The sequence below is a fragment of the Manis pentadactyla genome, chromosome 13 (assembly GCF_030020395.1).
Source record: "Manis pentadactyla isolate mManPen7 chromosome 13, mManPen7.hap1, whole genome shotgun sequence".
In the NCBI taxonomy this organism is placed as follows: Eukaryota; Metazoa; Chordata; class Mammalia; order Pholidota; family Manidae; genus Manis; species Manis pentadactyla.
In genome coordinates, this window is record NC_080031.1 from 58,123,281 (window position 1) to 58,138,662 (window position 15,382).

Genomic DNA, 15,382 nt, shown 5'->3' on the forward strand with positions numbered 1-15,382 from the left:
CACTTATTCCTTATCTTCTTGATAATAGCCATTCTGATTTCCATGAGGTGACATCTCACTGTGGTTTTGATTTACATTTCCCTGATGATTAGTTATGTGGAGTATCTTTCAAGACTGTAGACCATCTGTAGTATGTCTTTTTTGGAAAAATGTCTGCTTAGGTCCTCTCCCCATTTTTAATTGGATTATTTGTTTTTGGTGCTGTGTTATATGAGTTATTTACATATTTTATATATTAGCCCCTTATCCCATATATCCTTTGTAAACATATTCTCCCGTAGAGTAGGTTGCCTTTTCATTTTGTCAACGGTTTCCTTTGCTATGTAGAAGCTTTATAGTTTCATGTAGTCTCACTTGTTTATTTATTTTATTTCCTTTGCCTGGGGAGAAATATCCAGAAAAAAATATTACTAATGTTGGTGTTCTAGAGTTACTGCCTATGTTTTCTTTGGAGTTTTATGTCTTTAGGTCTTTAATCCACCTTGAGTTCATTTTTGTGCATAGTGAAGTGACCCAGTTTGAATTCTTTTGCAGGTAGTTTTCCCAAAAGCATTTATCAAAGGGAATATTTTCTTCACTGTATATTCTTCCTTCCTTGGTCATATACTAATTGAACATAGGGTATGGGATTAATTTTTGGCTCTCTATCATGTTCCATTAATCTATGGGTATGTTCTTATGCCAGTGCCATACTCTTTTGATTACTGCAGCTTTGTAGTATAGCTTGAAGTCAGGGAGCTTGATAATCAAAGCTTCGTTCTTTCAAGATTACTTTGACTATTTGGAGTCTTTTGTGGTTCCACACAAATTTTAGGATATTTTTCTCTACTTAAGTAAAAAATGTCATTGGTATTTTCATAGGAATTAGATTGAACCTGTAGATTGCTTTGAGCAGTATGATAATTTTAACAATATGAATTCTTCCTATCAATGAACACTGTATGATTTTCCATTTATTTGTGTCATTTTCAGTTTCCTTCATCAATGTTTCATAGTTTTCAAAATACAGGTCTTTCACTTCCTGGTTAGATTTATTCCTACGTATTTTATTCTTTTTTTATGTAACACTTAAATGGGATAGTTTTCCTGATTTCTCTTTCTACTAGCACATTGTTAGTATACTGAAATGCAACAGATTTCTATATATTGATTTGATGTCCTACAGCTGTAGTGAACCCAGTTATTAGTTCTGATCATTTTTTGGTAGAGTGTTCAGTGTTTTCTCTATACAGTGTCATGCCACCTGCTAATAGTGACAAATAGATTTCTTCCTTACCAATATGGATGCCTTTTATTCATTTTTCTTGTCCCTTGGTGGAGTCTTCAGGGTTTTCTCTATATGGTGTCATGCCACCTGCTAATAGTGATAAATATACTTCTTCCTTACCAATATGGATGCCTTTTATTCATAAATCCTCCTTGATCCTGATGAATGATCTCTATAATGTATCTCTGAATTCAGTTTGTTAATATTTTATTGATGATTGTTGCAAGATCAGGATCAAGGCAGGGATGCCCACTCTCCCCACTTTTATTCAACATAGTACTTGAGGTCCTAGCCACAGCAATCAGACAAAACAAAGAAATAAAAGGCATCCAGATTGGTAAGGAAGAAGTCAAACTGTCACTATTTGTATGTGACATGATAATGTACATTAAAAAAACCCTAAAGAATCCACTCCGAAAACTACTAGATGTAATATCTGAATTCAGGAAAGTTGTGTGATACAAAATTAATACACAGAAATATGTTGCATTCCTACATACTAACAATGAACTAGCAGAAAGAGAAATCAGGAAAACAATTCCATTCAAAATTGCATCAAAAAGATTAAAATACCTAAGAATAAACCTAACCAAGGAAGTGAAAGACCTATATCCTGAAAACTATGGGACACTCTTAAGAGAAATTAAAGAGGACGCTGACAAATGGAAACTCATCCCATGCTCTTGGCTAGGAAGAATTAATATAATCAAAATGGCCATCCTGCCTAAAGCAGTCTACAGATTCAATGCAATCCCTATCAACGTACCAGCAGCATTTTCCAACAAGCTGGAACAAATAGTTCTAAAATTCATATGGAACCACAAGAGAACCTGAATAGCCCAAGCAATCCTGAGAAGGAAGAAAAAAGCAGGGGGGATCTCACTTCCTAATTTTAAGCTCTACTACAAAGCCACAGTAGTCAAGACAATTTGGTACTGGCACATGAACAGACCCACAGACCAGTGTAACAGAATAGAGAGTCCAGATATTAACCCAAACATATATGGTCAATTTATATATGATAAAGGAGCCATGGCTATACAATGGGAAAATGACAGCCTCTTCAACAGCTGGTGTTGCCTTTCTTTCAGGTGTATGTCCAGCAAAACTGGACAGCTACATGCAAGAGAATGAAACTGGATCATTGCCAAACCCATACACTAAAGTAAACTCGAAATGGATCAAAGACCTGAATGAAAGTCATGAAACCATGAAACTCATAGCAAAAAACATAGGCAAAAATCTCTTGGACATAAACATGAGCAACTTCCTCATGAACATATCTCCACAGGCAAGGGAAACAAAAGCGAAAATGAACAAGTGGGACTGTATCAAGCTGAAAAGCTTTGGTACAGCAAAGGACACCATCAATAAAACAAAAGGCATCCTACAGTGTGGGAGAATATATTCCTAAATGACATATCCAACAAAAGGTTGACATCCAAAATATATAAATAGCACACGCTGGTGGGAATGTAAATTAGTTTAACCATTGTGGAAAGGAGTATGGAGGTTCCTCAAAAAACTCAAAATAGAAATACCATTTGACCCAGGAATTCCACTTCTAGGAATTTACCCTAAGAATGCAGGAGCCCAGTTTGAAAAAGACATATGCACCTGTATGTTTATTGTAGCACTATTTACAATAGCCAAGAAATGGAAGCAACCTAAGTGTCCGTCAGTAGATGAATGGATAAAGAAGATGTGGCACATATGCACAATGGAATATTATTCAGCCATAAGAAGAAAACAAATCCTACCATTTGCAACAACATGGTTGGAGCTAGAGTGTATTATGCTCAGTGAAATAAGCCAGGTGGAGTGAATCACAAATGATTTCACTCATCTGTGGAGTATAAGAACAAAGAATAAACTGAAGGAACAAAACAGCAGCAGACTCATAGAACCCAAGAATGGACTAACAGTTGGGGAGGATGAGTGGGAAGGGAGGGACAAGGGGGAAAAGGGGCATTAAGATTAGTACACATGGTGTGTTGTGGGGTCACAGGGAGGGCAGTGCAACACAGAGAAGACACGTAGTGATTCTATAGCATCTTACTACGCTGATGGACAGTGACTGTAATGGGGCATGTGGTGGGACTTGATAATGCGGGGAGTCTAGTAACTATAATTGTAATTGTACATTAATGATATCAAAATTAAAAGAATATTTTAATGTAATATTTTGATGCCTATACTTAAGTCCAAAAAGAATGCTAAGACACATATATTAAATTGCTTAAATTAATAGAACTGCATTAATTACAGCACTTATGTGTTAGGTATCCATTTAAAATTCAATTTTGGTTTATTAACCTCATATACTAGCATTTACATGCATTTTTATTAAATCATTGGAGACTTGAATGTTTCAACGAAGAGATATGTGTCCTCAGGTGGTTACTTTAATTAAAAATACTTGTAAATGTATCAAGAGATCCATCTGCAGCTAAGAGAGTAATTTGTTCTTCCTCAGGACAAATCAGAAAGTTCACTGTGCACAGCCTGGGCTACAGTCCGTGGGGAGGGAGTAACTCCTTCCTCTGCTCCTCTTATAACGTGGATCCAGTCTCCCGGGTTCAGCTGCAGCCATCAGAGGCATCCCCTGACCTGGCCTGTGGGGCTTGGATTGGTAAGTCACCTCCTATCTGCAGCGGCTGCATGAAGGGAGCAATCTGGACATCTTTGCAAGAATTTACTTCCCATCCTTTTATCTTTCAGACTCTTATGCTAACTGCTTTGCCTCTGCTCCATGTCAGCCTCCCCTGTGCCTATCCTTCAGGCACAGCCTCTGCTTGTTTCCTTGTTGTTTTCTATTCTCTCATCTCTCTGGTGTGTAACTCCTCTGATTCTGCTCTCTTCTCCCTTCATTTCTCTTTACCTATTAACCTTGCTCTGATTGAAATTATTTTTCTTTCGCTTTAAGATCTTCATACTCACTTCTTATATCAGTATTTGTTTTCTTTTCATCAGACTTTTTACAAAAGTTTTTATCCTTACCAATATTCCACCTTTCCTGAGTGTTCTCATCAGTTATTTTTCTGCCCTTAATTTATTTCCTGCTTTGAAAGCCCATTTGTAATTTCCTTTTGCATTTCTTCCTTCTTTCCCTCTTATCCTCTTATTTCATAATCCCTTTCTTCTTCTGTCCCTCTATTCTTTTACAGGTATATATCTTATCCCCTTCTATTTTCTTCATATTTCTTAAACATGTTGACTGTAATGTTTTTTCTTCTTCTATACTGCCTTTCAGGTATTACTAACCACTGCTTAGTGTCATTCATCTATATTCCTTTTACTTTTACATGTGTTCTAATGTTCTCATAATCAAAAAATTTATTGAGTTTATTGTCACTAATTCTTTCCTATATGTTTTCATTCTGTAAAATTCTTCTAAGTCTCTAGATCTAATTAATATGTCATTTTAAACAATTTTATATATTTTATAGTATTACATGGCAATTTGAAGCTATTAAAAAGACAATTACATTTCCTTTAAAAATCTCAAGGCATTCCAAACCTCATATACATATAACATTTTCTAGAAAATGTAGTATTCCCAAGTTCAGATTCATAAACTAATTGGAAAAATAAATGGCTGCCTTTCTTTCAGGTGTATTTCCAGTAGAATTTGGCTTCAATGTTCTTATTTATACAAGTTTGTGTAAATTTATATTTTGTTTATCAGGGGCATGCTACCAACAATATTTATGAGGATTCATTTCAGATGTAGTTATTTAACTCATTGTCATAGATGAATAAAAATTACATATATGTATATATTTTATATATGTACATACATGTATTCTGCAGAATAGCAAAACAGAGTGATTAATAATGACTTCCCAGTATAAAACATTTAGTCATCTTTTAAATGCATATATTGAATGGAGGTATGTGTTCAACAAGAGGGATAATATAAAGTACTTAATTCACATTCCATAGGTTGAACTATAGGAGACATGAAAATATTTCATGTAAATGTTAATATTCACACCATGCCAGAATTAGCATTATTAGTTAAAATAATACTAAACCATTTATATCAGTCTCATTACTTGTGAGGGGTCATTTCTTTCACTGTATTACATGCACAGGTACCTGAGACGTTCTCATGACAGCACCTCAGGGATGGGGAAACCGATTTGGAAATGGATGGATAAGAGGGGCCAGGAGGAAGTGCCCCCAACTCCAGGCCACTCTGTGAAGTGGGTGCCCACAGCCTCTCAGGGAGCTGTGCACACAGAGTTCCCCCAGAGGGTGCAGGGATGGGGAGACTGGAAAACTGGTCATTTCAGAAGGTTCTCGGTGCAGCAGGAAAACGTGAAGACCTGCAGGCTTGGCCCATGAATGATAACAGCCCCAGAGCTCTAGCTTGCCAGGGTTGTTTTTCCTCCATTTGTTCATATACTTTGCTCCTCCCGTGTCATCCTTCTGTGGTCTGATCCAGTCTCTTCTCTTCAGTGCCTCCTCCTTCTGACACGTGTGTAATTCTTACATTTGTCCTATTTCTTATATTTTGTGTCCATTGTTAGTTTCCTACTGTTCATCTCATTCTCATTAGTACTGTGATGTCACCCCTCCACCACTGTTTACTCCTGTACCTCTTCTGCTCCCAGACTCTGTGTCTTTCATTCACATATTCTTCCTTCAAGAGTAAATTTTCTATTCATGCTTCCTCTTTTTTCACCCCTAATGTGTTTTGTGCTATCATCTTAACATTTAATTGCTTTATATTTCAAATCTAATCTGTCAATCATTCCGCTTTTCAATTTGCCACCTCCCAGTATTTACATCCTGTGGTCCCTCTTTCCAAAATAACAACTTTTCTTCATTCACCTTTTAACTTTTTCAGCATAAAAACACTGAAACTTTTTGTTTTAATAACACTCCGGTATATTCTTTTCTTCCTTTTATTCTCTTTATTATTTAAGACTTCAACACCCCATATTTTGTTTGTTTTCCTCTTATTTCTGTCAAGCCATATTCTCATCTTTCCTACTGTTTTTTTCTATTTTCAATACTCTCTTTGATCATATAAAGGATTGATTTTAATTTGTTCCTCTATTGGTTTCCATGTATGATATGAACATCCTCTTTTTATTTTCTCCTTTTTTGTTTCTGAATTTTCTTATTATTTTCCATTTTCCATTGCTCTGCCATCTTCTTCCTCCTACCTCTAAGTGCCATCTGATATTTAAATTATACAAATCTGTTTCTTTTTGACCTTTAATATTTCCTTTTCACCCTTTTGGGGAGGAAAAACTGTTCCTCTCCCCTCTTATGTTTTGTGTGGAGGCTTGCAAAGTCAATAGACAAAAGACAGATTATGTGAAGGAAAAAAAAACAAAATTTTTCTATCTGCATATGGAAGCTCACAGAAATAGTAGCCCTGAATGGTTAAAATTAGGAATTCATATAACGAACTTCAAAAAGGAAAGGAAGATGGAAGAAGAGGTTTCTATAGGAAGAACAAGTGTATTTCTAGGGGTACAACAGGAAATAAGAATATGATAATCATTGTTTATGCACTGAAGTGGCATTTTCCATCTTTTTCGTGGCCATAATACTGCCCCAGAGAAAGGCAGTAACATGACAGTTCCACTCCCAGAAGTTTCTGCTTTTAGTGGAATCAGTGAAGGTCCTAGAAGACTTCTTTCTGTATCTGTTCAATGTCAAAGAACTTCAGTTCAAAATAATCTTCATATTAATTCTGGAGACCTACAATCCACTCTAAAGTTTCTCACAGACATTTCTTATTCAGAAAACAATTGCTTTGGGAAATTATGCTTTTTCTTGCTTTCCTAAAATCTCCCATTTTCTGCTTTCTAACTTACTCTGACTGACATATATCCTAGTATTTTTTCTATTTCTTTTTAGGTGTCACTTTTTCCATAATCCTTTCTTTGAATCAGTGCCTTTTTTATTTGCACCCGTTTGTTTCCTCGCCTGCCGCAGCTTGTGTCTTTTCTCTTCTCCCCGTCACTCTGCTTGGCTCACTTCCCTGCTGGGACGGAACTGTCTGTCCTCCGCTTCTGTCTGCTGTCGCATCCACCATCATATTTACTGAGCCTCACCTTCTTTATCTTTGTATTTTGATTAAACGTTGCTCCCGGATTTTAATTCTCTTTCTAATTTATTTTATTTCACCTCTTCTACATATTCTCATTTTTAAAAATCATTCTCACCATATACCTTCTTGTTTTCTTATTCACGTATCTTCGCTTGTTCATGCTCATCTGATCCAACAAACAAAACTTTAGAAACAACTTGTCAAGTTCAAAGTAACAAAGGGTTTACATTTTCTTGGAAGTTCCATTAAGTTTTAAATGCTGGTCAGAATGGGCACTTTATGATATTGGATATTCTGACTTGAATACTCTATATAGTACTATTTACTTCTGCCTTTCTTCACATCTTCCATTGATTGACATAATTTCATCCAAAAAATTCTGACACAAATTGAGGTTATTCCAATGCATTATTGGTACTGTAAATCCCACAATTTCTGCAATTACATTGACTAAGTCAGGAAATAACTTTTAAAATAATTTTTGCTGTACACCATCTTATCATCAGTGAATAATAACAATCACATTTTTGTTTTTTGGAATATTTATCCTTTCTTTTTGTCCACCACCTATGTTAGGAGCTCAAATGCAATAAAAACTGGAGACATGATGTTTGGTACACTTGTTACATTTCTGACGTAAAAGAGAACTATATTGGATTTCATGATTTGTATGTTTGTTCTATGTTTATGTTTGCTAGCTACCTTGCAAAAAGTAACTAAACTCTTGTATCTAAAATACACTATGGTGATTTATTCTATATCATGAGTGGATGCAAAATATATATAAATGTACTTTTCTCTCTTATGGAGTGGTCATGTACCTTTCATGTTTCAGATGGCAATCAGAGAATTATGTTGCCAGAGTCACTAAAGGGAATGCACCATACCATTTCGGGGAAAAACTGAACTATACACAATGTATTATTCTTACTCATACTTTGGTGCAAAAAGTTTACACTTATTTATATGTGTTTTTGAGTTGACATGACAAATAAATGAAATTAGCAATTTTAAAATTTGTGATTCAGTGGCATTTACATTTGTAATGTTTTACAGCCACCACTTCTATTAATCTTCAAACATCACATCACCCTGGTAGAAAACGCCAGACTCCCTAGTACTCCTCCCTTCCAGCCCCTGGCAAACACATTTTTGCTTACTGTCTCTGTGGGCTTATATATTTGGCATACAAATGGAATGATGTGCTATGTGACTTTTTGAGGCTAGCTTCTCTCACTTCTTTCTAGGGCTTTCTCATGCAAGTGTGGTCCTCTTGGTAGTTGGCTGGCAGGTGGCTAGTGTCCCGTATGGGTGTCAGTGTTGCTGGGAGAGCAATGCACTTATGTATAGTTCTGTAATGTAGCTGAGACCTGGGTTTCAAACATGTGGCTCCTCATCCTACAGTAGGATGTGTTGTTTCACATGCTGAGTTCCAAGCAAGGCAGCTGAGCAAGCCCCACATAAAGACACTTATCAAGATCCTGTTTGTGTCATATTTGCTCCACAATGACTGGTCAAAATGAGTCAGAGGCCAACCCATGATCAAGGGGTAGAGAATAAGAGCCACTTCTGGAGGTTGGCCACAATGTCCCATTACCATGTATACAGGAAAGGGAGAATTCATAGGCGTTTTGCAGTCTCCACATCCTGTGATCAAGAGCAGATGAGAATGAGAACTTGGGCAGAAGGAGTAGAGACAACTATTTAGAGCAGTATTATTCAAAACAGAAAGGGAGAAATGACTCAAGAATGTGTAAGAACTACAATACATCTGCAGGTTGTGGGAGAAAATTTGATAAATTTTAAGAGAAAGAAAGTAACCCAAAATAGATTCTTGGCAGAAAGAGACACAAGATTTATTGTTCAAATGGAGAGACTGGTTATTAAAAATCTTGGTTATTAAAAAACATTGACTATTAACTCACAGTGCCAGGTTTAAACTATGAGGTTTTGGGAGAAGGATATAGAAAGAAGGATTGATTTATTGTCCAGACTTGGGAGTAATAGCTTTTCAATTGCTTTACTTTTCTTTTGAAATATGCAGCATTTTATCAATTGAATGTGAGATTGGAGAGAATATCTTGGTGGTATGAAAAAAGAAGTTACTGAATAGTCAACAAGAGTAGTGAGAAAGTGAATAGAACTAGACAAGGTTTAGAAAATTTATAGACATTTTTGACTGGTAATTAATGCTCAGGGGAGCTTAGTGGTGAGGAATTTGATGTTCAGGTTAACATGGTTGTGTATTTTCTCTCCAGGTTTGTGTATCTGAGCAGGATGGCATGAACTAGGAAGAATAGCAAGTTTCAATGGTGAGCACTTTGAAGTAGGTGATAAAAAAGCAATGGAACTATGTGTATTTGCAGAAGTGATTATAATGTTAGATATCAGAGTTTACATAAGGAAGAGACAGTAGGACAGGTGTGAAGAGTAAAGAGATCAGTGATTTGCAAACCCAGGTGATGTCAAGGAAATTTTGGAATCAGGCATAAGATGGAGTAAGTTGGAAATAGCTACTGACAAAAGAATGAGATGCTTGGGAGTGAAATATCGTGAGTTCACAATATTGATAATGATGATATCTGAGATGTGATCAGCAGTGTGGATGAGGTGGGGGACAAGAGTGTGGGAAAAGAGGAGACCACAAGTGTGAGAGGTGAGGGCATTGCACAGATGGTCTGCATGGAGACTACAGTCAACAAGAACAGGACAGGAGTTGAGTTGGGGGAGAGTAACAGGGGGTCAGGAGGTAGGAAGGGGAGTGATCTGGGGTCAGCAGATTATTTCTGGAAAGATAGTGATGGGTATTTTAGACAGATGACAAGTATTTCAAAGCAGGAGCAATGGAGAATTATCTGCAAGTGCTGGGGATTAGAGGACATTCCCACCACAGGCCTGGAGGTATACGGGGCATGGGAGAGAAAGATTCCACTGCTTGAGAGCCTTGTACTTGAGGCAGGGACCACAGGGTAGAGCAAAGAGATGAAGTGAATTTTCACAGCTGATTTGGGGGATGCACAGAACTGACCGATGAGCTGATCTGATATTTGTTATGTACTTTGGAAGAGTCTTGCAGCTGAGGAACAGTGACAGAAAAAGTCAGAGAAGAGCAGTTATGGAGCCAGATTGGCCCTGTGTGACTCTAAGCATGGAGATTCCCAGTGAATGGCAATAACACCAATGTGTGCCACATTCAGTAGGAACATAACAATATGAATTAAAATCCCTTAGTAATTTTCTATACTTCACAAGAGACCATGAGTGCATTCAAAATTCTGAAATGAAGTTCAGTATATATGGAGAATTTAAGTAAAATCTCTCTAAATGTGAAATTGTATTGTTCATGAATAAATATTCTCCTTCAGGATGCTCAGTTTATTTCTCTGAATCAGACTAATAATGTTTTATAAAAAAGGCATGCCTCACCTCAACCCAGATATTCCACTGTAGTGACTTCAGTAATGCTTGACATATGTCTCTAGAGCTAATTCTTCATTTTCTGCCCATTGTTACAGAGCATGTGCACATCCTACTGCAGAGAGTGACCCCGCCTCACGTACTCTCCATACAGCCCTGTCATTTCCCTCAGGATTACGATCCATTCTGTGCTCCTTTTAGGATTGTGCAGGAGTCTACCCAAAGTATAAGAGGCCGATGAAAGCAATGGTGTCAAATGCTGCTGTTTTGGGAATATTCTTTGTCTCTCAGTTTGGGATTGGTTTTATTGGGAATACATTGCTACTCACATTACAAACCAATATCCTCTTATTTCAGCATCGTACAAAGAAGCCGATAGATTGGATATTCATCCACTTAACCTTAGCTAATGTCATGACAATTCTTTTCAGTGGGGTTCCAGAAATAATACATTACTTTGGAATAAGAAATTTTCTGGATGATGCTGGTTGTAAGGCAGTGCTCTACCTGTTCAGAGTCGGCCGGGGTCTTTCCCTCTGTACAACGTCCTTGCTGAGTATGTTTCAGGCTGTAATTATCACTCCCAGCAACTCTAGGTGTGCGTGGCTCAAGCCCAGAATCTCCACCTGCATTTTTCCTGCTTTCCTTCTGTTTTGGATCCTCAACATGCTGATCTACATCCGGGTCATCATGAATGTTGTCGCGCCCTACAACTCCACGGAAGTCAATCAAATATATTCCCTGCCGTACTGCATTTCGGAAGGTCCTTGTACAAAGAAGATATCTCCCTTTCTGGGCGCAATGGTCACACGAGATGTCCTGTGCTTGTCCCTCATGATCTTGACCAGTATGTACATGGTGAGGCTCCTCTTCACACACCGCAGGACCGTCCAGCACATCCACAGGACCAGCCTCTGCCCACGAGCCTCTCCCGAAACCAAGGCCACCCACACGATCCTGGCCCTGGTGAGCTGCTTTGTCTTCTTTTACTGGACCGACAGCTGCCTTACTATTTACAGAAATTACAGACACAACTTACACGGGTTGGAGAACATCTCTCTTTTTCTTGCCTGTTCTTATCCATCCATTTGCCCTTTTCTGCTGATCAAAAATAATGAAAGAGGATCCTTTCTAAATGTGCATTTCCGAAAATCAGAAAGTTCTCACTAGAGAAAATTTCCCTCAGCTTCTAAAACACTTCTATGACACAAAGGACATGTGATTAGGATTTCACACACCAACATTTCAGTAAAGTAAAATTTTGAAAGATTTAATAATTTTAACTTTGGATATTTCTTCAAACCATCCAGATTAGTGACCATGCAGAAGTAAATGGCAAGCCTCATGGAACAAAACATCTACAAGACAGTTGCACCTGGATAGGGCACTCTTTTACCTTTCCTAGAATGACTGTGACAAATTCATACTTATGATTATTTGCAGACCCATTTCTTATTGAGATATAATTGATATGTACCATTTTACAGGTATACAATATAATGATTCAATATTTGTGTGTATATTGCAAAATGATCACCCCAATAAACCTAGTTAACATTCATCAGCTTACATAGTATTAGAAATTAATTATTTAATTCTTGCAATCTACTTCTTAGCAATTTTCCAATATGCAATGCAGCATTATTAACTCTAGTTGCCGTGCTGTACGTTACATCCCTTGACTTACGTGTTTATAACTGGAAGTGTATATCTTTTCACCTACTTAACCCAATTCATCCATCCATCTGTTTCATGAGTTTTTTGTTTGTTTTCTATATTCCACATATGAGTGAGATTCTGAGATGTTTGTCTTCCTCTGTCTGACTTCTTTACTTAGCATAATGCCCTCAAGGACTACTTATGTTCATGGCAGGAGTTCAATCTTTTATGACTGAATAGTATTCCATTCTACATAAGTATACCACAAGTATTTCTTTCATCAGTGTTCATTAGGCTGTTATCATATCTTGAATATTGTAAATAATGCTACAAGAACTTGTGGGTACATTTATCTTTTCAAATGTTTTCATTTTCTTAAAAATCCAGGAAAGGAATTGCATAAAGTACTTCCATTTTCAACTTTTTTTGGAAGCTCCCAACTGTTTCAGTGTTTGAACCAATTTACCATCCCACCAAGAATGCACAAGGATTCACAACAATTATCTCTTGTATTTTTGATAATAACCATTCTAACAGGCAAAATGTATTATCTCACTGTAGTTTTGGTTTACAATTCCCTGATGATCTCTAATGTTGAATATCTTTTCATGTGCCTCTTGGTTATGTGTGTGTCTTCTTTGGAAAAATGTTTATTCAAATCCATTGCTCATATTTTAGATGGATTATTTGAATTAAATTATGTAATTTATTCATATATTTTGCATATTAAGCCCTTAACAGTTATATGATTTGCAAATGTTTTTCGCTATTCTGTAGGTTGCCATTTTGTTGATGGATTCCTTTGCTGTGCAGAAACGTTTTAGTTTGATGTAGTCCCACTTGTCAATTTTTTTCTTTTGTTATTTTTGCTTTTGCAATCAGATTCAAAAAATCAATGGCAAGATTGTTATCAACAACATTACCACCTATGTTTTCTTCTAGTTTATAGCTGTAGAGCTGATGTTTAAATGTTTAGTTCATTTTTACTTATTTTTTGTGCATGTTGTAAGGGAGTGGTCTAGTTGTATTCTATTCCATGTGTCTGTCCAATTCTTGCAGCAGCATTCAGCAAACAGACTATTCTTTCCTCATAATATATTTCTGGCTCCTGTGTCATAAACTAATTGAATATATATATATATATATTGGAGATCTCTGTGCTGTTTCATTGATGTATGCATGTCTTTTTATGCTAGTACCATACTATTTTGATTACTATAGCTTTGTAATATGGTTTTGAATCAGGGAGCATGATGAGTCCATTTTGTTCCCTTCTCAAGATCGCATTGACTATTTGTGGTTTTTGCAGTTCTATACAAATTTTAGGATTTTTTTTCTGCAAAAAATGACATTGGATTAACGGTAGAGTCTGCATTAAATATTTTTATTGTTTGGGTGGTATGGACATTTTATGAATATTAACTCCTGCAATCAATCAGTATAGAATATCTTTCCATTTATTTGTGTCTTCTTCAATTTCTGTCATCAGTATCTTATAGTTTCCAGAGTACAGGTCTTTTACCTCCTTAGTTTAATTTATTCCTAGGTATATTATTCTTTTTGATGCTATTGTAAATGGGTTTACTTAATTTCTCTTTCAGGTAGCTCATTGTATAGTCTATATATTAGATTATTTTAATATCATATCACCTGCAAATAATGACAGTTTTACTTTTTCCTTTCCAATTTGTATGTCTTTTATTTATTTTCCTTGCCTAACTGTTCTGTCTTCAATACCATGCTGAATAAATGTGGCAAGTGAATATCCTTGTCTTGTTCCTTATCTCAGAGGAAAAGCTTTTAGCTTTTTACCATGTGAGTATGATGTTAGTTATGGGCTGTTTATAAAGGGTCATATTATGGTGAGGTGTGTTTCCCCTATAACCACTTTGTTGAGAGTTTTTATCATAAATGGATATTGCATTTTGTCAAATGCTTTTTCTGCATCGAATAAGAAGACCATGTTATTTTATTCTTAATTTTTTTTAAATGTGCAGTATCACATAGCTTGATTTATAGGTGTTGATTCATCCTGTATACCTGAAATGAATCCCATTTGATCATGGTATATGATCCCCCTAATTGTGGAATTCGTATTGAATTCAGTTTACTAATATTTTGTTAAGGAGTTTTGGCATCTCTGTTCCTCAGGGATATTGGTCTATAATTTTGAGTCATTTTTAACATCTTTATGGCTTTGGTATCAAGGTAATGCTGGCTTTGTAAAGTGAGATTGGAAATGTTCTCTGCTCTTCTAATTTTTAGAGGAATTTAAGATGAATTGGGATTAATTTTCTCTGTTCAGTAGCATTCACACATGAAGCCTTTTGGTACTGGACTCTTGTTTTGGGGATTTTTTTATTATTAATTCTATCTCCATAGTTGTAATTACTGGATTCAGAATTCCTATTTCTTTGTAACTAAGTCTTGGAAGTTAGAATGTTTCTGGGAATTTACCCATTTCTACTCTGTTTTCCAACTTGTTGGCGCAAAATTCTTCATAGCAGTCTCTTATGATCCTTTGTATACCTCTGCTTTCAGGTGTAGTCTTTTTCATTACTGATTTTATGTATTTGTTTTTTCTATCTTTTCCCTTTGTGAATGTAAAGTTTGCTAATTTTATTTATCTTTTGAAAGCACCAGCTCTTAATTTCATTGATATTTCCATCAACTTTTAATTCTCTATTTATTTCACTCTGATCTTTGTTACTTCCTTCCTTTTGCTAATTTTGGGATTTGTTTGCTCTTATCTTCTAACTCTCTAAAGAGGAAATTCAGGTTATTTATTAGAGATTGTCCTCATTTCTTGAGATAAGCCTTTATGGCTATAAACTTCCTTATTAGAACTGCCTGTGCTGTATAGCATACATTCTGGTATGTTGTGTTTACATTTCCATATATCTCAAGGTAATTTTTGATATCTCTTTTGATTTGTTCATTGATCCAGTGGATGTTCAGTAGCATAT

At 36.1% G+C, this 15,382-nt stretch overlaps 1 protein-coding gene across 1 annotated transcript; it reads left to right on the forward strand.

The window, feature by feature from the left end:
• Nucleotides 1–10,994: 10,994 nt before the first annotated feature.
• On the forward strand, nucleotides 10,995–11,927 carry LOC118923775 (vomeronasal type-1 receptor 4-like). Its single transcript, XM_036907963.2, has one exon. It carries the CDS (start codon nucleotides 10,995–10,997, stop codon nucleotides 11,925–11,927), a length of 933 nt encoding a protein of 310 aa, XP_036763858.2.
• Nucleotides 11,928–15,382: the final 3,455 nt, after the last annotated feature.